At 39.8% G+C, this 22363-nt stretch overlaps 3 protein-coding genes across 6 annotated transcripts in view; all 3 read left to right on the top strand.

Annotated features, from left to right (window-relative positions):
• LOC120742751 (monocyte chemotactic protein 1B-like) overlaps nucleotides 1-22363 on the top strand; it is a 50502-nt gene that overhangs the window by 5712 nt on the left and 22427 nt on the right. Inside the window, exons 1-4 of one of the 4 annotated variants that reach the window (XM_040046182.1) lie at nucleotides 16759-16996; nucleotides 18373-18499; nucleotides 18576-18634; nucleotides 18727-19013. The exons of 2 other annotated variants lie outside the window; for them this stretch is intronic. In XM_040046182.1, the coding sequence (XP_039902116.1) occupies nucleotides 16879-16996; nucleotides 18373-18499; nucleotides 18576-18634; nucleotides 18727-18797 (375 nt within the window). In that variant the 5' untranslated portion in view covers nucleotides 16759-16878 and the 3' untranslated portion in view covers nucleotides 18798-19013. Of the gene's footprint in view, nucleotides 1-16758; nucleotides 16997-18372; nucleotides 18500-18575; nucleotides 18635-18726; nucleotides 19014-22363 lie in introns of those variants that run through there. One more of the 4 variants, XM_040046183.1, reaches the window with a different exon arrangement.
• LOC120742754 (C-C motif chemokine 3-like) lies at nucleotides 1488-4334 on the top strand. The gene is made up of 4 exons (XM_040046189.1): nucleotides 1488-2044; nucleotides 3644-3770; nucleotides 3842-3900; nucleotides 3992-4334. The coding sequence occupies exons 1-4, from the start codon at nucleotides 1975-1977 to the stop codon at nucleotides 4018-4020; spliced, it is 285 nt and encodes a 94-aa protein (XP_039902123.1). The 5' UTR covers nucleotides 1488-1974; the 3' UTR covers nucleotides 4021-4334.
• Nucleotides 8810-10732, top strand: LOC120742756 (eotaxin-like). Its single transcript, XM_040046191.1, has 4 exons — nucleotides 8810-9021; nucleotides 10012-10138; nucleotides 10210-10268; nucleotides 10362-10732. Exons 1-4 carry the CDS (start codon nucleotides 8952-8954, stop codon nucleotides 10385-10387), a joined length of 282 nt encoding a protein of 93 aa, XP_039902125.1. The 5' UTR covers nucleotides 8810-8951; the 3' UTR covers nucleotides 10388-10732.

Below are 22363 nucleotides of genomic sequence, written 5' to 3'. Positions count from 1 at the left end.
GGCTCAAGAGTTGGGAGTTTGCCTTGTAAACGGAAGGTTTAGTCTTGGTCGTTGTGTCCTTGGGCAAGACAGTTCACCTGTTGCCTACTGGTGGTCAGAGAGGGCTTAGTAGCCCCAGGGTCTGGCAGCCTCGCCTCTGTCAGTGCACCCCAGGGCAGCTGTGGCTACAATGTAGCTGCCATCACCAGTGTGTGGATGACTGAATGTGTAAAGCGCTTTGGTGTCCTTAGGGACTAGAAGGTAGAAGTGTAATAGACTGATTATAGTAGTCGATTTCACAAAAACAAATTGTAAAAAATCTAATATTTAAAGACAGTGCTGGAGATGCTGAAAATGGGAAAACCTGATAAAAACAACCGAAACTTAGATAGATAAATGATTTTAATCGATTTTATTAGAACACAGTTCTGCAAAGGTCTAAAGAAACTATATTAAAAAGCTCAACTTAACTTACAACATTTAATGCTAGCTGTGGGCCACACGGGGAGTCAATCTACACTAAGGCTACGTCCACACTAATGCATTTTCATTTGAACACGCATCGTTTTCTCTCCGTTTTGGCCTCCCGTCCACACTGAGACGAAAACACAGCGTTCTGAAAACGCACTCGAAAACGAATACATTTGAAGACGGTGCTTTCGCGTCACAGTGTTGACAGTGAAAACGCAGACTTTCTAAAATGATGACACATGTTGGTCATATGATGCAGTCATGTGACCAATTAAACTAAGATAGCGGAGGGCATTATGCAGCAGTTGTTTTGTTTGCTCTCAATTTTGACAGCCCTATCAAAGATTAATATCAGTCTGTACATGCTCCAGATAGCTTTTCCTTAAATTCTATAATTCTCACTCGCTTTTGCAACTTTGTACTTTTGTGTTGCTCACACCAACAACTGCACCTCATTGTCTCCACCAGTGTGTGAATGTGAGAGTGAATGAATAGTGGAATTGTACAGCGCTTTGAGGGCCCCGAAAAGCGCTATATAAATGCAATCCATTATTATTATTATTATTAATATTGTTAGTCCATTTAAAAAACTCAGGGCTTTTGCTTGACATTTTGCAAAGAGCCGGAAAGTAAATAAAAAGGCAGACAGAAATGAGGCAGGTCATGTTCATGGAACATAAGCGTTTTCATCTGTTTCAATGTGGACGCACAACTCTGTGAAAACGACTGAAAACGCTAGTGTGGACACTGTGCAGTCATTGAATTGACCATGAAGTTCTCTGTATATCAACGTATTCTACAGTCAAATTAGAGGCCATCAGTCTGAATACTAAAGCTTGTCTCACTCGAAGGGACATTGATCCCAAGCCCCTGTAGCACTAAATTCAACCCTAAATAAAAGAATCCAAATGGGTCAGCTTAACAGCTTAATGTAAACAAGAAAATCAAAAGAATTTAATTTAATGGTTTAGATTGCAAGAAAAAGTTTAAGTTGTGAGGATTTAAGATTAAATGTATCTCGATAAGGACCCAAAAAGTCAGTCAGTTATGCAAATGTGGAGAAATGTGCATCAGAGTCATCATGCATTACTTTTATTTCCATTTGAGTCCTGATTCATAACAATCACAACAATTCATTCAATATTTTTCTTATGAACTCCAACAGATAAACAGTCACTGTCAGTGAAAATCGAAAAACTGAAATCTTCAGGGGTCTAGATAGACATCATTCATGACAATGCAGGTGAGTCAGTCACTGGGCTGTACACAAGTTTCTGTGAACTTTGTGTATGTGAGGCTGTTTCTCGGAAAGCTCAGAGCGAGATGTTGGTGGTTTGAAATAGAAAAATCTTCCTGCCAGGAGGCGGAGGTGTGATATGTCACAACGGCACACACACAAATATACAAACCTATAGAAAGACGTCAACAGTCGCGCCTGTAGATGTTCCTGCGCTTATAAATAAATAGCTAAGGAATCAACTCGCATAATTACAACCTGATCAGTGAGCCAGACCACCGGTGAAAATGTCTGTGAAGATTCTCTCCGTCACTCTCCTCCTGCTCTCAATGTGTGTGTGCTTCAGCTCCTCTGCAGGTAACTATACTTCTCCAAAGATATATAAAATTGATTAAGTAGCTACTTTTACAGCAATTACTTACTTTTTGGTGAAAGGGGGTGGACTCTCATGGGTTTCACTAGGCAACGACTCCGCTAGTTTCTCTCACCACAAACCTTTACTTCTGGTATCTGCTCATTCAGTACTTTTAAACAGTCTTTTCAGCATTTACACTCTTGCGTTCTATCCACCAAACTCCAGACATCCCTGAACGTGCAGTCAGTCATGACATTTTAAAAGGCGTCCTTTACATTGAAATTTAGGAGAAGGAGATTTTACATCATTCTCCTGACTTTTCTTTTGATTGGGAAATATTTTCATTTGATGTATAGTGATTATACATTTATGCATATCTACATGCAAATGTGTACTTCCTTTGATTTATGGGTTCTGTCTCATGATGCTAAGCATCCCTCGCACCACCCATCAACTATCAACTATCATACAAAATACCACAGTGGATGCAGGGGTTCCATTTCAGCTATATGAGCACTCTGTAAACAAATCTTAATGCTGTTTAGTTTTCAAGCTTTCTGCTGTGAGAGGTGCACATTGTGACTCATTGCATAACTATGATAATGTCTTAATACAAACAGGAAATGAAAGACACAGAGACAGAACAGCATGATAAGTTGCAAATGTGCGATAATGATGTTCACCATTCAGCTAGCTGCATATCTGAATTTTGTCTTTGATAAAAGAATGATGTTAATAAATGAAGCTTATTGCCTCATATTCTCGCCAATGTTCTTTATTGACAATTAATAACAATAAGAACAATTCAAGACTGAAAATTCATTTGCAAGATCATGTCTACCAATTGTTTACATTTCAATTTGATGGGTAGGAGTTGAGTAAAGTAAAAAAAATGAAAGCAAAAGTAATTTCTGGAACAACATCCAGCTTTTGTTCATCAAATCCACATCTGGCACATCCATTTAAACTGGAAGTGGATGTCAACACGACAGAATCAGACGCCGCTCAAGAAGTGGAACGTCTAAGTTCAATAAACATCAAATATTCCACCACTTTAAAAGAAGCTGTCGCACTTCGTAGGGACATAAAATCCTCACATTCCTGTTCCACATGTAAAATTACAGTAAGTGTCTCAGATATAAAACGGGAGTCAAATCTCACCTCTGTTTAATTATATTTATGGAATATGGTCCTGGTAACAAAAACAGTTACACACTGTCAATGATGAACGTAATTACTAGAGTCTTAAGATGAGCCCCAAGCGGTGAGACCTTCTACTGCAAATACTCTGTTGGCCCACTGTTTCTGTTTGATGAAGATGTTGAAGAACATACTTTGTGAAAACATAGGTCCATATGAGTTACTATTTTCAATGCACTTTGAATGAAAATGTTAAAATTACTTTGAATAATCAAAGTGTAAAATGTGTGATGCACAAAAAAGCCTGCTTACTGTAATTTTAGGTAACATTTCAACAGCTATGTTGTGTTTAGTGATGTAAGGAGTTTCATCACATTTTAAACCTGGAGTTAACTTTGGTTTTCCTTCTAATCAGACTTTTGTCAGGTAAGATAAATCCGTTTTAACCTCCTTCCTCTAAGGTATCCGTGGTCCTACGAAGAAACGCCCTTGCTGCGTTGATGTTACCAACCTCGATATGAGCCCTGAGGTGGTGGGGGAGACATATCGCGAGCAGGCTTCATCACATCCCTGTGTGAAGGCTATAATGTAAGTCAGCACATGTTGTCCTACAAGCAAACATAAACACATGCAATCTCTAAAACATTCTTTTTTTACAGTTTCAACACAGAATATGGTCAGCTTTGCGCCGATCCTAACGCTCAGTGGGTCCAGAATCGTAAGTTGTGCTAACACACAGACACACAAACACATTGAATGTATTTACAGAGAAAATCTAAAGCTCTCCTTTGTCTCTCTTTCCTCCTCAGTCACTTCCACAATGAAGAAGGTGCAGTGAAGCACAAGTTCTCTGGTGAAGCATTGCTGCCTGTCTGTATCATCTTTGGCCTCACTTTCAAAGATATATTCAAATGAGAATGCTTCCTAAAAACCTTTCAGATTAATTATATTACTGTTACCCTGTATTTAATTCTTGGTTTTGACATCAGTCTTTCATGGTGCCAACCATTTTTTTTAAAAGTTAGCATTTAAGCGCTGTCTTTCTTTGACCTTTTTCTTGCTTATATGTGCACTTCAGTTTATTATGTATTTATGTGAAAAAAACATAAAAAAAATAAACTTTATTATTGTCCAAATATTTTCCTGCTATTTAAATACCCATTAGACTCTCACAATATGTCATACACATATCCCAATAATTTCCCAGAACAGGTATCCCCTGGTGTTTTCAATTGAGCTCAAACTGTATAACCCCATATGATACACTGTTTAAGTTATCAGAGTTACTGCAGGTTCTGCAGTAGTTTTTGAAGCCCACTTTGATCACTAGGAGCTCTTTTCTCGGGGTCTTAGGAATGGTAGGATACTAGAATGTTTTTTTCCAACCTATTTAAGCCATGTCTTAGCCCAATGATGAACTTTAAGTAAAGTCTGTAGTGTGAGCGTGTCTCAGAGTGCAAAATCATCCTTCTGTTGCACTCCACATCTGGCACATTTAAACTAGAAGTGGAGTGCAACACAACAGAATCAGATGCTGCTTTCATGCAGGAGGATGCTCAAGAAGTAGCACATCCGAGTTCAATAAACATCAAATATTCCACCACTTAAAAAGAAACCCACACTTCCTAAAGACATAACTTCCTCATATGCTGTTCAGCATAGATAATTACAGTAAGTGTCTGAGATATATCTGATGGCTCCATGTGAAAGAAAAGCAAACCCCTTGTAGGTTGTATTTTAAGGCGAGGGGTGTTACAGCGCAGGGTTTTTGGGGCCCCCTTCCCTTTTTTTTACTGTTTGTGCCAATTCGTGTGTGCAGCCCCTGCTGCAGATAGGTGCCTGCACGTGTTCATAAACCTACCTTCCTATTCTGACTGCTCCTCCTGGTTCCCTGCTCCACCCACAGCAGTGCTACTCATAGAAGGTGTTTTAAATGGATTTTGATTTAAAGCAACTCTGATTTCATAACTCTTTTTTTGATCGTAGCTAGTGCAAGGCCAGTCAATGTCTGATATTTTTAAATCCCTGCAGGACGTTTGTGCTCTGTGATAAACTGTGATAAAACATCAGGAGGCTGGAACAGGTTTTTTATATTCTGTCACTCGACACTGATGCCAGTCAATGCTTCTCCAAGGTGTCAGTTATGCTGCGCACACACACACACACACACACACACACACACACACACACACACACACACACACACACACACACACACACACACACACACACACACACACACAATATGGTGAGAGGGTGATTGAGAGCTTGAAAGGTTTAAGATTACACCGGAATTCCCAACAACATCTCCCTGGGAATTTCACCCTGGGTTCAAAAGTATACCAGCTACCACGAAAGGATTCAGATTTGTTATAACTTGGACCAGTGATATCCAAGGTATTGACAAGGGCCCTCTGGTGGACTGTAAAGGTACTGTAGGTGTGCAACAGTAATAACAGAAGTGTGTACAGTTACAAATTTATATTAGTTACATTTTTTAAAAAGTGAATAAAAACTGGTAATAGTTAGTTATTTACATTATTTCAAAGTGATCCAATACCAAGCAAATGCAGCGCCAGCATTGCTGATGCCGAGGCTTTTAACTTATAAAGGCATAGGGGAGAGCAGTGTGTTATGATTTATGAGATTAATTATCAGTTTGATAATTCTGCATCAATTGTGCAAAATGATTTTTCCACTAAAGCAACTAAAATGTGGACACAGAAAGGCAGCTGGAAGTAACAAAAGGCAAGCCCTTTACTTAGCTGAACTAAGACCAGTGAACTGAACAGCACACTGTGACAAAGGACAAGTGGAGACAGGGACAATGTATACACAGGAGGGCAATTAGGAGTCTGGTAACAGCTCAGAAGTCAGTGTTTATTTGTAAGTATTAAGCAGTTTTATGACATCTGAAAGTTTCCTTCCTATGGAATTTTTCTCAGGGCAAATATATAAATATTTAAGCTTTTCTTAGATGGAAGAGCTGTGGGAATGATGTCCTCCGAACTCTACAAACAAATGTCAACACTCTTTAATTTGCCTTAATTTTTCTTAAACATCCAAGAATTTTCAGATCAAGAAAATTTGCTCATTGGATCAAATTGTGCACGTCTTGCTGGACAAGGATTGGCTCACTCTACAGAACTTATTGAATTCTGATTGGATCTTGTCTCACCTAAACGTTTTCATCGACATGCATTTCATTATAATTTTTGTCCTTGTGCTTGTCATAAAAAGGGTTGTTGATGAAATTTATGACAAATTATTAAGACTTAATAAAAAATGTTAAAAAAAAATATTATTTATTGCAACTGCAACCTGAACACTAAACTGAAATTTCCTCCACAATGGTATGAAACCAGTGAAGTAAAATAAAAATGTGTTTCTTCAGCATGTGAAAAAAACCTTTATTGTGTTAAACCCTTCTATCAAAAACATGATAACAATGACAGTCAATCAAACAAACAAACAAATAAATGCTTTCAATCGGACATGTATGTGTGGGGTATGTGATACTCCACCGCTTTTTGCATTGATTGAAACTTTTTGGATGGTTTGTAAAAATTCTATACATATCAGCTGTAATGAGGTCAGTGTCAAGCTGCTTTTTAACTATAAGCAACCAAAATATCCTTAAATATAAGCCTAAATAAAAGTGTCATAATGGGACAGCCAATACAGCTATCCCACATAGCAGACAAGTCTGGCCCGTATCTGGTGCTGGCTGACTTCTGGCATGGTAAGTGGTATGTTATCCAGATATGGGCCAGGCCTGGCATAGATGGCACTGTGTGTGTGATGGCATGCCATATCTGGCCTGATTGTGGTTTGGTTTATGTGGCCCAGGTCTGGCCCAGATCCGGGATCAGGCTGGCACTTCTGACTGGTGTTATGGCAGGGTGTATGTCAACTGGATGTGGGCCAGGTCTGGCAATGATGACACTATTTATGTTCCTATTTTGTTATTTTTGTTAGAAACCTAAATACCGTGTTGCAATACTACACTGCTTGGTAGCCAACGTTTCAAATGCAGGTTTGACAGGTTTGTGAGTGTACACAAAACCTAGTGAGTAGTGATGGGCAGATGAGGCCTCGTGAAGCGTTTCAGCACATTCCCCAAACTGTATCGATACTGTGTCGACACAGTGTTGCTGTTTTGCTCCATACTGACACCTGCTGGTAGTGATGGGTCCAGCAACACTGATGCACCAACGCATGTATCAAGCTCACAGATCGATCCTCTGATCTTGGAATGTTTCTCTCCGGCACTCTTCACAACACTAAGGGGTTGGCAGTCCTTTATAATAAAATTCAGCCTGCCTGGTCCAGAACAGTCTTCCTAGATGCTTGATTTCAAAATAATAAAACACATATTAATAAAAAAAAAAAAGATGATAAAGCTGTTCAGTGTCAATATAGGCCTGCCTGGAGTTCAGTCAGAGAATGATGCAGAACAATTTTAAGGTGTGTAAAACTGTTTTTATGATATTTTTATTTCAACATTTCAAAAACAAAACACAATATTTTGCGTGGTTTTTTGCCCTTCTCGATTTTGTATATGGTTGTTTCTGTCTATGGTTGCTTTGCACCTCGTAACCAATTTGATTGTGCAGTAAACTCAGTCTCTTTGCTGTCTTTCCACATGTTTGTACATTTTGAAATGCAGTCGGAGTTGTTTTTTATGTCATTGTGATGTCTGTGTTTATTTCGTGTAGTCTCGTATGTAGTATGTTTTTATTCTTTTTTGTACATGTTCCCATTTTGCTAACATATCAATATTAAAGTCACACAAAAACAAAAAGAAAGAGAGAGAAACATGTTGGTACATCTCAGGTTGGCAAAGTTGCGTCTGAACAAACCACAAGATCTGATTGCTCGGAACGTTTTTAGACTTGTGCAAAATGTTTGGAAAGGAAGCGTGATCATTAAAGACTGACAAAGATCTAACCAACGTTGTCACTTTTTATTTTTATGATTTTTAAGCATCATAATTGTATACAATGTTCTTAAAGGAATTTCCCAACCACTCGTTCATTAAGCAGTCACAGACCATCAAATTCAGAAAGATATTTCTCGCAAACCAACTTCCCACACTCAAATAATAAAAACAGGAAAGAAACTATTGCTTCTATCTTATCTTTGCTTTACCTAGAAGCTTTTTAAGTTTCGTTAAGACAGAAAGTAAGATAAACACACTTTCGTACTACGACGTCAAATAAAGGAAGCAAACTTAACAAAAATTGCAGAAAATATATTTATAGATGAAATATAAAAAGTCTGACTATAAAAATGACTATATATATATATGTGGATCAAGATTGCTAAAATCATCATCAGCACCTGTTGTATTAATTAAGGCCTGACTTTTAAGAATGAAAACAATTACTGTGTGGATTTGTTTAGTTTCTGTTTAAGTGCCAGAGATGAACACTCACTGTGAGTCAACATGAAAAAACAAAAATTAGTCCAGATTCTTCATTCATTACAATACACAAACTATTAGGATCAATCATCAGGCTGCACCATATTTAAGTGTCTGTAAACTTTGTGTATGGGGCGCCGCTTCTCAGAAAGCTCTCAGTGAGATGTTGTGGGTTTGAAACCCAAACACCTTCCTGATAAGAGGCAGAGATGTGATATGCCACGCCATCACATCTTTAGCTCTGCCTGTGGATGTTCCTGCACTTACCAATAAGTAACCGAACACGAATCAACTCCTACAGCATAGTTTTTAAACCTGATCAGTGAGCCAGTCCACCAGTGAACATGTCTGTGAAGATCCTCTCCATCACTCTCCTCCTGCTCTCACTGTGTGTGAGCTGCCACTCCTCTAAAGGTAACTATGCTCTTACTGTCTAAAGGAAAACAAAAAGAATAAAATACATAAAACTGATCACAGCATGACTTTTTCCAACAATGGCTTCTAGCTATTTGTGATGCTGGGGTACACTTGTGACTTTGGGGTTTTTTATTGGGTATGACTGCTCTGTAAGGACTCTCACATTTTCTTTTATTCAGTCACATTCTGGTTGATTGGTTAATATTATTTTTGCAGTTTATTGGGCAGGACGACTGTGTAAAGAGCACAAACAGTGATATTCTGCCATAGACATCTCTGAATGCTGTTTTCTGAACAACTTTTGGTTTGTGAGTCATGGCATTTTTAAAATATGCCCCTTACATAAACAGTTGGTCTTGGATGTTTTTTTCCCCTATTTTTTCTTTTTTTTCAGTGACTGAAATTACTCAGGTGGCACGGTGGGTGCAGTTGTTCCAAAAAGTGACATATTCTTGTTATAAAGATAACTATCACAATATTTAATACATGTGATTCAGAACCTCAGAAAATTGTACTCAAGCAATATATTTTAAGACATTTAAAGAGAGAAACATGGTATTCAGCCGGCCTTCGTCAAAATCTAAGGGAGCGCTCTGGAGCAAACATGCTCCAGGAGAGGACAAGCTGTTTAAAAGTGTCACATAAAAGGATCCAAAAGTGGTGAGACTTTTTTCTACAGAGAAATTGTTGACCTACTTTTTCTGTTTAAAGAAAATGTTGAAGAACATATTGTGTTACATGTGAGAACATAATGCACTTTGACCATTTAATGTAATTTCATCATTTTCTTGTAAACTGTAAAATGATTTCAGAGTGAGGCACAAACAACGCCCATTTTCTCACACGTCAGGTAACATTTCAAAAGGCATCTCTTGTTTAGTGGCGTAAGGAGTTTCATCAGACTTTAAACTGAAGTTAACTTTGATTTTCCTTCTAATCAGACTTTCTCAGGTCAGATAAATCAGTTTTTAACCTCCTACCTCTCAGATTCAGCTGGTCCTGGAAAAAGACGCCCGTGCTGCGTTGACGTCACCGACATGGATAAGAGCGCCGAGGTGGTGGGGGAAACATATCGTGAGCAGGCTGCAAAACCACCCTGTGTGAAGGCTATAATGTAAGTCAGCACTTGTTGTCCTTCATACAGACAAACACATACAATCATTGTAATTTTCTCTTTTTTTCTAGTTTCAACACAAACACAGAACAACTTTGTGCTGATCCAAACGCTCAGTGGGTCAAGGATCGTAAGTCATTCAAACACAAACACACACAGAAATACATGAAAAGTTTTTGCAGAGAAAATCTAGAGCTCCCCTTTGTCTCTCTCTCCTCTTCAGTCACTGCCAGAATGACGAAGGTGTGAAGCATGAAGTCTGTGGTGAAGCATCGCTGCCTGTCTGCTACATCAGTGTTTTCTTTAGCCTCACCTTTAAAGTCTTATTCATACCAGAGCGCTTTCTTATTGTAACTTTATTATAACCTTTTTCACATTAGTAGATTAGGATTTTTACTCTTACCTGTAGAGTAACCCTGTATTTTATTCTTAGCGTCGACTTTCATGAAACAAATTGTTTTTAAGGGATCTTTTTTTTTTTAAATGGAGTTCCAGCTTTTTCCCCTGCTTACTCTGTGTTTATGTGATTTAAAAAAATAAAAATAAAAAAGGTGTCTGGCACAGCTGTGAGTCATCATTATATTGTGCCTCTCCTATTTCAGACTGTCACCCTATCACACCATCAAATTCAGAAAGATACTTCACAAAAAAAAACACTTCTTACACTCAAATAGTGAAAAGAACAGGAAATAAACTATTGCTTCTATCTTATCTTTGCTTTACCTAGAAGCTTTCTAAGTTTCATTAAGACAGAAAGTAAGATAAATGTACCTTTGTACTACCATGTCAAATGTAAAATGAAGAAAGCAAAGTTAACAAAAACTGGAGAAAAATTAAACTGGAATAACCAAATAAAGTATTCACGGAAGAGGATTTACATTTAGTAAGATTATGTTAAAAAAATCCTTTACTTCCCGAGATGCTCATTCACCATCTTCCTGAACCACGTTCTGTTGCAGTTCAACCATCGAATCAAAGATGCCAATGCCAAGATCGCCCAATGGTATCTAACCTCACAACAAATTGAAACAAATGAGCGTGCTGTGTGTGCAAAAGTGCGACAAAAAATATCTGTCCTTTTATAAACTACACAGTAGTGCCGGTCATTAGCTGCTAGCTAACTGGGTAAGGCTGTCATGGCTTTTTAGGGAACATATTTCATTTTAAAGTAAGTTCCAGGGATTTTTCCTGCCTTTCTGGAGGACTTATATTTCACTAAAATGATCCTTCAGCACTCTCAGCAGCAGCAGCAACCCCCCAGCAGCAACATTGTAACCATCAGGTAAAATATAGCCTACGTTTGCTTTGCAATCATCGCCGCCTGATGATGGTGATATAGCACGATGTGATTCAGTATAACATTCGTGATGAATGCGGTTTGCTGTTATCCAGTCTGGTTCCATGTGCCCCATTTTAACTTTGAAAATCATCTCTGCACAGCTCTGCTCTGGCTCTCGGAGAATGATGTGGAACAATTTTAGGGTGTATTAAAAAGCTTTGGGCCATTTTTATTTACACATTTAAAACCACATCACAACATTGTGCGTGCTCTTTGTCTTTTTTGACTATGTCCATGGTTGTTTTCTGTCTGTCGTAGCTTTGCACCTCTTAGCAGGGTTGTCTGTGAAGTCATTTTGTATCTCTTTTCTGTCTTTCTACATATTTGTAGGTTTTGAATTTCTTTATTTTTATTGTTTGTGGAATCTTTAGTAATTTAAGTTGTATTTTTATTCTCACTTTGTGCATGTACCCGTTTTGATAACCACAAACCACTAACCAATAGACTCATACAACATATTTGGAAAGGAAGTGTGATCATAAAGACTGACAAACATCTACCAATGGTGTCATATCTGAAAACTTCCTGGCACATAGATGAAAAGAGTTACACCACATTCTGAGAGGAGCTGAGGAACCACATGGTTTATGATACAGAGAAAGAAATTTGATTCTGCGCACTCATATTATTTATTATGAAACCTGCTTGATATTTTTTCAACCATTAATAATGGTTTCGTTCATATATTATGAGATGTAAGATTAGAGTTCATTGATCCCACGGTGGGGAAATTTGTAATCATACAAAATGTGAACTTTTCAACCACTCATTCATTAAGCAGTCACACCATCACACCATCAAATTCAGAAAGATACTTCACAAAAAACCACTTCTTACACTCAAATAATAAAAAAACTGAAAAGAAACTATTCCTGTTATCTTATCTTTGCTTTACCTAGAAGCTCTCAAGGTTTCGATAAGACAGAAAGTAAGATAAATGTACCTCCGTACTACCACGTCAAATGAAGGAAGCAAAGTTAACAAAAGGTGCAGAAATATTAAACTGGAGTAAACAAAGTAACCAAATAAAGTATTCACGGAAGAGGAATGAGACAAAACACGTTTTACATTTATTAAGATTATGTAGACAGGTACACTGAGCCTTCCTCTCGCTGAGCTGTGGGCCACGTGGGGAGATTATCTACAGTGAAGAGTTACAGCCTTTTATGCATGTGCTACTAGGGAGGATTTAAGGCCTGGATAAAAGTCTTTTATCCTTTGCATCGGGAAAACAGGTAAAATGAAAGTGTGGATTTTTTTTTAGCTAGCTCCTCATTTTACAGTTCTGGACTCAGCTTTGCAGTCTCATACATCACAGCTGCCGGCAGCCTCGCCTTTGTCAGTGGGCCCCAGGGTGGCTGTGGCTACAATGTAGCTTGCCATCACCAGTGTGTGAATGTGTGTGTGGATGGGTGGATGACTGAATATGTAAAGCGCTTTGGGGTCCTTAGGGACTAGTAAAGCGCTATGCAAATACAGGCCATTTACCATTTAAATCAGATGCTGCACCGTTTTCTTTTTTTCCTCATTTATTCACTTTTTATCAACACTCCTGTACCACAACATTCGCTTTCCTCGGAGCATCATTCCCCCCTTCCTTCTTTTACGTTATAGTATGATCCTAGTCTGTCTGCATGTGACTGACAACATGGTGCGCCCATCAAACTACATTCTCTGCCTGCATGGATTCTCAGCAGAACTGGCCGAAGATTCCGTCTCCCTGATGGCACAAGGAAGTAGTTTGTTCGCAAACAACACATTACTCCACTGCAGACCAACGTTGTGTCCTTTATGCTTGTTTCTAGTGTTGAGGTCATAGTGAGAGCAATGTTTTATTTTTCTTAATGCAGTATGTAAATTAATTACTCACCTGAGAAAGTAATTGGTACAGTACTTATTACATTACTTTCTCAATACACTGTATCTGTTACCTGAAATGTCATAATTATCAACAATAAAACCCTTAGGCTACAGACTCACACAGTAAAAAAAAAATCCCTTACCTTATTAATACAAACATATAATCTTTTAGCTTTTACTAATGAACACAAAGCTGACAACATGGAGATAAAAACCAGGGCTGAGAAACGTAAAATTGATTGCCACAATGGTAGAAACAGTGAAAGATGAATATGTAGAGCGGAGGCTGTAGCCTGACTGCTCATTGCTGCTTTTGTTAACTATTGAAGTTCAGGCTGCTGCTGGGCTGGGGTTAGCATTTACTCATCTTTAACATAGCGCTCGCTTCTTGGCTAGATTGTCGTTAGCTTGCTGTCTGTGCAGATGGTTGAAACCAGCCAAAGTTCTGTTAGCAACATAATGCTGTTGAAGGCAGTGATGTGGTGAGGAGACCTCAAAGATGCCTTGCACCTCATGCTAACTGTCCAGCATGGTGAGGTGATGATATGAGCTTGTTTTGCAGTCACAGTATCTGGGCACCTTGCAGTCAATGAATCAGAAAGAGTTGACCAGAGTCAAATGCGAGGCCATCTTTCTGACAGCTACACCTTGGCCCAAATTTGGTTATGCAACAGGAAAATGATCTCAAGCACCCCATGCCCCAAAATGTGAACCTAAATAAAAGCAAAAGGGGCAACCAATGGAGCTATGAAGGGGGGAAATTAGCAGTGCATACCCAGACCATTTTTTCTGTGTGTTTAGTCTGCGTCACAATTTTTTTTTTTTTTACTCTTTTACTCTTTCTGCAGCATTTTGGATTCGCTGAAGGCTTTTCATGGAGTTTTTTGGACATCCTGATAATAATGAATTACAGTCGTCCAGCCTGGAAGTAATAAATGCATGAACTAGTTTTTCAGCGTCACTCTGAGACAGGATATTTCTAACTTGTTGCGCAAATGGAAGGAAGCAGTCTTACATATTTGTTTAATATGTGCGTTGAAGGACATGTCCTGGGCAAAAATGACTCCAAGGTTCCTCACAGCGTTACTGGAGGCCAAGGTAATGCCATCCAGAGTAAGAATCTGCTTAGATACCATATTTCTATTTTCAGGGCCGAGTACAATAACCTGTTTTATCTGAATTAAGAAGCAGAAAGTTAGCGGCCATCCAGGTCTTTACGTCTTTAAGACATTCCTGCAGTTTAACTAATTGGTGTGTGTTATCTGGCTTCGTGGACAGATAGAGCTGGGTGTCATCTGCATAGCAGTGAAAATGTATGCTATGTCTTCTAATGATGCTGCCTAAGGGAAGCATGTATAATGTAAACAGAATTGGTCCTAGCACTGAACCCTGTGGAACACCATAATCAACCTTAGTGTGTGAAGAGGACTCTCCATTTACATGTACAAATTGGAGTCTATTAGATAGATATGATACAAACCACTGCAGCGCAGTACCTGTAATACCTACAGCATGTTCTAATCGCTCTAATAGGATATTATGGTCAACAGTATCGAACGCTGCACTAAGGTCTAGCACAGGGGTAGGCAACCTTTTTGATGACGAGTGCCATTTAAAATTTCCTCAGAAGTCAGTGTTCCATATGATTGCATTAGCAATAAATTTAATAATGTTCTATATTAACAGTTCACACTATATAGAACAACTTCATAGAATTATATTTGTTTGCAGATGTTGGCAGCTATCAGCGAATAGTTATCAGCTATTTTAAAACAAAAAGAGACACTTTTTATCCATAACAAGAACTCCATGACAGCAAATGAACTGTACAACAGAAAATGCAAATGCTATTTATGGTCTCCTCACAACAATGATAAGAAAAATAAACTAAGCCAATATGGCATGTTTGTTAATACAGGGATACACATGTTAATCTGATCTCTGGTCTCCTTGCTGTTCACAATGCACACAGAGCTCTCCCGCTGCCCGCTCAACATTATCACAACAACAACAAACACAAGACCCATTACAAAATTTAAGTCGGCGGGGCGTGATTGCAGATGCCGTGCAGGTGCGTCCGCCTTCCCTGCACGGCACCGTAGGCCCCGCCCCACTACAACCTGTTTCTCCATCACCTGTTCAGCCCTGATGATTCAGTAAGGACATCTCCTGGTTTCATCTTCTTGTTTCCCTCTCACCAGATATACAAACCAACATAATTACCAGCAGCTTTGCAGCTGTGGCTCCAGCAAACATCAGCTGATACTAGAAATTAATATTAAATAAATTCTAACAACAGCTGATCAAGCTTAAAAGTGCTGCTGTTGTTTAGCGCGACATCCGCCGGTTTACGCTTTCTGGCGCAAAGTGAGCGATAAACAAACATGAGAGAAAAGCCGATCAGCTGATCAGCTAGCTAGTACGCAGTACGAGTTATTGTAACTGACTGTAAAAAGTCAGCACAATGAAAATAAACTCCACCTAAACTTGGTTTATATCTGACCCAGATAGACTGCAGGTCATAACTTCTTACCTGAAGTTCAGTTCACCTGACACTCGGACCGGCGGCCGCCTCGGGTCTCTCCTCCTCTTGCTTCGCCTTTCCCTCACCTGCTGGCCTCCACCACTTGCTAATGTTACTGAATCTGTGGAAGCACCGCCATAGCCACCACCAAACAACTGAGTTAGTTTTACACACCGGCCAGCATCTGGCCAATCCACCACCTTTCATTGTTTATAACGTTACAAAAAAAAAAAAAAAAAACCATCGGCCCATAAAAAGGAAAAATCACCATCGGCCCACCGAGTAAATGCCCAGTATGATCAGTCCAGCTATGGTCGTGCCATCAGTTAACCCTTCGCGTGCCTAGGGTTGCCGACCCCTGATCTAGCTGGACAAGTACAGAGATGAGTCCACTGTCAGAGGCCATAAGAAGATTATTGTAACCTTCACTAAAGCTGTTTCTGTGCTGTGATGAGCTCTGAAACCTGACTGAAACTCTTCAAATAAGCCATTCCTCTGCAGATGATCTGTTAGCTGTTTGACAATTACTCTTTCAAGGATTTTTGATATGAAAGGGAGGTTGGAGATTGGCCTATAATTAGCTAAGACTGCTGGGTCTAGAGATTTTTTGAGCCAACATCAAAACATCAAACATCACATAGGGAAGACAGGTCAGAATAGGTAACATTTAAAAAAATAAAATAAAATACACAACATCGGGTACAGGAGGAGAAAAAAAGGACTCTACTCAGATGAGTGGGTGGTTTAGATTCGTCAATAATCACAATGCACACACTGTTGACATCAGTCAAGCTGTACACCATAAGACATGTCTGTGCATGTCCTAATGTGAGGCTATTTCTCGGAAAGCTTTCAGCAAGCAGTTGGCGGTTTGAAATATTAAAGTTCCTCTATTTAGAGGCGGAGGTGTGATTATGATACAACCACACACACAAATAAACACGTATTAAAATAACCCGCCGTCACTTCTTTTTCCTGCAAATCTTCCTACCCTTACCAATAAATATCCAAGCACTGATGAACTTTTTGTTGCAGCCTGATCAGCAAATCGGACCACCGGTGAAAATGTCTGTGAAGATCCTCTCCATCACTCTCCTCCTGCTCTCAATGTGTGTGTGCTGCCACTCCTCTGAAGGTAACTGTGCTCTTACTTTCCTAAAGGACAAAAAGAGAGAAAGTACGTAAAACTGATTACACCATTGACTAAGGCGCCTAGCTTTCTTTGGTTTTATTGGAAATGACTACTCTGTAAGGACTCTCATAGTTTCTTTTACCATTAATCTTTATATCAGTCACATTCTTGTTGGTTAATCATCATGATATTTAAAGTATACATATTATGTATGAGGGTGAGAAGTTCGGCCATCCGGGAGGGGCTCAGAGTAGAGCAGCTGCTGCTCCACATCGAAAGGAGCCAGCTGAGGTGGTTCGGGCATCTGACAAGGATGCCCCCTGGGCGCCTCCTGGGTGAGGTGTTCCAGGCACATCCCACCGGGAGGAGGCCCCGGGGCAGACCCAGGACACGCTGGAGAGATTATATCTCTCGGCTGGCCTGGGAACGCCTTGGTATTCCCCCGAATAAGCTGGAGGAGGTGGCTGGGGAGAGGGAGGTCTGGGCCTCTTTGCTTAGGCTGCTGCCCCCGCGACCCGGCCTCGGATAAAGCGGATGAAGATGGATGGATGGATATTATGTTTCCATAACTTACTATGCTGGCACAGTGTGCAGTGGTTTCTTTCAAGCTAATTCACTCTGTAGGCAGATGTTGATGCTGTTTCTGAGTGAACAGGGACATAGCCTCAGTTATAAAAGTAACTACCAGAATAGTGAGAATATGTGATTCACAACTTCAGAAAATCGGACTCATGAAGCTGTTTTTCATCAAACTCAAACAATTATTGCACACTTTCTGTAAATCCAATAAACTTCATTTCACTTCTCAAATATCACTGTGTGTGTCTCCTATATGATATATTTAACTGACATTTTTTATTGTAACAACCAACGATTTATACAGGAAAATAATGACTATTAACAACGTTACCCAAACTTTTGTATCCCACTGTATAATGATAACCACTGCAGCCAAAAAGAGTGCCTGACGAGCCAAGTTGTCAGTAAGCTGTTAAGGCTCGTCTGTACACTGTGTTCGTGTTTTCCTCCGAAACAATAAGTTACGCTGGAGCAGCCTTTCAACGCCTCTCTCTGTCTCTCGCTAGCAAAGTTGACCCAGAAAACAAAGTAAAGCTAGTTTTTGGCTACGAGCCCGACATGGAACCCGATGTATTGGCCAGAGGTCCCTTTACTACGGTTCGGAGCTGCGGACCTGTTTTATATACGTGCGGCATAGTTTTCTATGCGAGATCACTGCAAAAAGTACCTAATGTTGGGAACAAAAAAGGCCATTAACTTGCATGACTAATATTTGTTTAATGGTCACATTGGCATTCACTTTGATTTTCATAAAGACTTTTTTCAATCCAGAAATTAATTTTTAACCTTCTTCCTCTCAGCTCATCGTCTTCCTGCAGTACCGCGACCATGCTGCACTGCCGTCACCAAACGCGATTTGAGCACTAAGGTGATGGGACAAACGTATCGTGAGCAGGCTGCATCAGGTCGCTGTGTGAAGGCTATAATGTAAGTCAAAACACGTTGTCCTCCAGAAAAACATAAACACATACAATCTGTATGACCTTCTCTCTTTTATTTCCAGTTTCAACACAAAGGAAGGACAGCTTTGTGCTGATCCAAACGCTCAGTGGGTCAAGGATCGTAAGTCATAGAAATACAGACACACAGAAATACATAAAAAAATATTTGCAGAGAAAATCTGAAGCTCTCCTTTCTCTGTCTTTTCTCTACAGTCATTGCCAAAATGATAAAAGTGAACCAGGGAAGCACCTGTCTGCTACATCAGTATTTTCACCATCTTTAAAGGCAAGATGGTGAACTCATTGGAGTTCTGGCTTTGTGTCTTTTTTCTTGCTCATATATGAATTTCTTGTTGTGTTTTTATGTGTTTACACAAAGTACATTTTGGCTTTAAAAAACTACATGAAAATAAACTTTTGTTTTATAGCACCAGTTTGTTCTTGTTGTTTGAATGCACACCAAATTCATAAAAATATCCTGATACATTCCCAGAATTAGATTCCCTTGGTGTTTTCAGTTGAGCTCAATAATCTAGTATTATGCACTTTTATTTGAGTTACGTTTGCCCCTTAGGGGTCCTGAGACGGATTGGCATGGGTTTAACAAACTGGTGGGACAATCCTTGGGGATATGCTTACGATAGCTAGGATGGTATCTGTGCTGTGTTCAGCAGCAATGCCCGGCTATCCGACACTTCTACTGGGGAAGTAGCACTAGCCCTAATGCAGCATAGCCAACTCCCATTTTGTAATGAAGGATAGATTGTACAGAGTGAGGCGTTACACTCCCACTGCAGAGAATGACACCCAGTTTTTGGAGCCTAAAGCCCACTGGGAATTAATCTTCCAGGCAGCTCATTGTAACCTGATACAGTGGGGCAAAAAAGTATTTAGTCAGCCACCGATTGTGCAAGTTCCCCCGCCTAAAATGATGACAGAGGTCAGTAATTTGCACCAGAGGTACACTTCAACTGTGAGAGACAGAATGTGAAAAAAAAATCCATGAATCCACATGGTAGGATTTGTAAAGAATTTATTCGTAAATCAGGGTGGAAAATAAGTATTTGGTCAATAACAAAAATACAACTCAATACTTTGTAACATAACCTTTGTTGGCAATAACAGAGGTCAAACGTTTACTATAGGTCTTTACCAGGTTTGCACACACAGTAGCTGGTATTTTGGCCCATTCCTCCATGCAGATCTTCTCGAGAGCAGTGATGTTTTGGGGCTGTCGCCGAGCAACACGGACTTTCAACTCCCGCCACAGATTTTCTATGGGGTTGAGGTCTGGAGACTGGCTAGGCCACTCCAGGACTTTCAAATGCTTCTTACGGAGCCACTCCTTTGTTGCCCGGGCGGTGTGTTTTGGATCATTGTCATGTTGGAAGACCCAGCCTCGTTTCATCTTCAAAGTTCTCACTGATGGAAGGAGGTTTTGGCTCAAAATCTCACGATACATGGCCCCATTCATTCTGTCCTTAACACGGATCAGTCGTCCTGTCCCCTTGGCAGAAAAACAGCCCCATAGCATGATGTTTCCACCCCCATGCTTCACAGTAGGTATGGTGTTCTTGGGATGCAACTCAGTATTCTTCTTCCTCCAAACACGACGAGTTGAGTTTATACCAAAAAGTTCTACTTTGGTTTCATCTGACCACATGACATTCTCCCAATCCTCTGCTGTATCATCCATGTGCTCTCTGGCAAACTTCAGACGGGCCTGGACATGCACTGGCTTCAGCAGCGGAACACGTCTGGCACTGCGGGATTTGATTCCCTGCCGTTGTAGTGTGTTACTGATGGTGACCTTTGTTACTTTGGTCCCAGCTCTCTGCAGGTCATTCACCAGGTCCCCCCGTGTGGTTCTGGGATCTTTGCTCGCCGTTCTCATGATCATTTTGACCCCACGGGATGAGATCTTGCGTGGAGCCCCAGATCGAGGGAGATTATCAGTGGTCTTGTATGTCTTCCATTTTCTGATGATTGCTCCCACAGTTGATTTTTTCACACCAAGCTGCTTGCCTATTGTAGATTCACTCTTCCCAGTCTGGTGCAGGTCTACAATACTTTTCCTGGTGTCCTTCTAAAGCTCTTTGGTCTTGGCCATGGCGGAGTTTGGAGTCTGACTGTTTGAGGCTGTGGACAGGTGTCTTTTATACAGATGATGAGTTCAAACAGGTGCCATTCATACAGGTAACGAGTGGGGGACAGAAAAGCTTCTTACAGAAGACGTTACAGGTCTGTGAGAGCCAGAGATTTTCCTTGTTTGAGGTGACCAAATACTTATTTTCCACCCTAATTTACGAATAAATTCTTTACAAATCCTACCATGTGGATTCATGGATTTTTTTTTCACATTCTGTCTCTCACAGTTGAAGTGTACCTCTGGTGCAAATTACTGACCTCTGTCATCATTTTAAGTGGGGGAACTTGCACAATCGGTGGCTGACTAAATACTTTTTTGCCCCACTGTATCTGGTCACAGAGGATATGAGAAAACTCTGGATCGAGTTAAAGGTCAATTGTATTGGCCAGGCATTCCAGGAGATGGGTGTCAGAGGTGTGCATCCAGCCTGGATAGCAGTTAGTAAACCAAATGACCATTCCAAAGGGCCTTTGTGTCCTGTTTGAGTGTATTGGTATGGACCTCATTGGGCCTATTTACTGGCATGCACAGGGCTATTGTTTTGTTTTAGTAGATCATACACAATACTCTGAACCAAATAGAATGTAGAGATACTCAGTGACCATTCATCTGACCAATAAAGGAGGCACATTAAATCGAATTGGACTAGTATATACTATGCTGACATTGATGAGCTAGTGGAGCTGAAAAAGACCTTGAAGTCCATGATTCATACATTAATTCAAGAGGGTCGATGCCACTGGGGTCGCTGGCTAGAACCTCTGTTGTTTGCAGTGCAGGAGGTGACCCTGGCTTTCATGGGATTTTCTCCATTTGAACTCCTGTTTGTCAGGAAACCTCAGAAACATCATATGTTAAATCGATATTAAGATAGCGATTTGGGTTGGTATGTGGGACTGTAGACTTAGATTTATAAAGTTAAATGCTAATTATATGATATGCGAGTAAAAGTAATGTAAGAAGCAGTGCAACAAATTACTTTCGCTTTCGAGTACTTAAGTAAATGTTTTTATTAATATGATACTCATAAATATACTTATTGAATTATTAAGTTTAATCTTCATTTAGCAGTCGTACTGGAGAGTTAGACACTCACACCATCAAATTAAGGAACATGTCTCTTACAAACCTATTTCCTACTAAATAAACAGGAAATATGCTTTTGTGGTTGTCTTATCTTTGGTTTGACTATTTCTACAAGTGTAGTTTAAACAGGAAGTAACATAAACTCAAATATGTATTACCATATCAGATAAAGAACGCAACCTAAGAAAAAAGTGCATAAACGTTTGTGGGAACAAGCAAAATAAGAAGAAAGAGGAATGACACAAAGCAAGTTTCACAATCATTAAACTGATTATGTTGAAAGACTTTCATGACGGGCTTTTTAAGGCAGGTATGTACACTAAACCTTCCTCTTGCTACAAGAAAAATGAGAAAATGGGAAAGACAGCAACACGACTTTAAACAACCTCTAATTATTCCAGTTATGAAGTAGTAATAGATGAGGTAATAACACAAAGTTTCACTTAATTACCAGTTAACAATATAAACCTAACTTAGCCTACAGTTCCGAACACCAGCACCAATCCCTACCCTGATGAGGACTCACATAGTATTGTTTGGATTTTAACTTATGAACACAAAGCTGAACACAAAAAGTTAAGTTACTTCTAGGAGTATGAACAGGTAAAACCCAAG

This window comes from Simochromis diagramma, unplaced genomic scaffold (genome assembly GCF_900408965.1).
Source record: "Simochromis diagramma unplaced genomic scaffold, fSimDia1.1 OVJJ01000434.1, whole genome shotgun sequence".
Classification (NCBI taxonomy): Eukaryota; Metazoa; Chordata; class Actinopteri; order Cichliformes; family Cichlidae; genus Simochromis; species Simochromis diagramma.
This window is presented reverse-complemented; position numbering and strand designations above follow the sequence as displayed.

Bases quoted from the DNA above. Each gene is read 5' to 3' on its own strand.
- LOC120742754 (XM_040046189.1), top strand. From the start codon at position 1,975: ATGTCTGTGAAGATTCTCTCCGTCACTCTCCTCCTGCTCTCAATGTGT. The intron at 2,045-3,643 runs GTAACTATACTT...CCTTCCTCTAAG, and splicing joins GTGCTTCAGCTCCTCTGCAG to GTATCCGTGGTCCTACGAAG. The intron at 3,771-3,841 runs GTAAGTCAGCAC...CTTTTTTTACAG, and splicing joins CCCTGTGTGAAGGCTATAAT to TTTCAACACAGAATATGGTC.
- LOC120742756 (XM_040046191.1), top strand. From the start codon at position 8,952: ATGTCTGTGAAGATCCTCTCCATCACTCTCCTCCTGCTCTCACTGTGT. The intron at 9,022-10,011 runs GTAACTATGCTC...CCTACCTCTCAG, and splicing joins GAGCTGCCACTCCTCTAAAG to ATTCAGCTGGTCCTGGAAAA. The intron at 10,139-10,209 runs GTAAGTCAGCAC...CTTTTTTTCTAG, and splicing joins CCCTGTGTGAAGGCTATAAT to TTTCAACACAAACACAGAAC.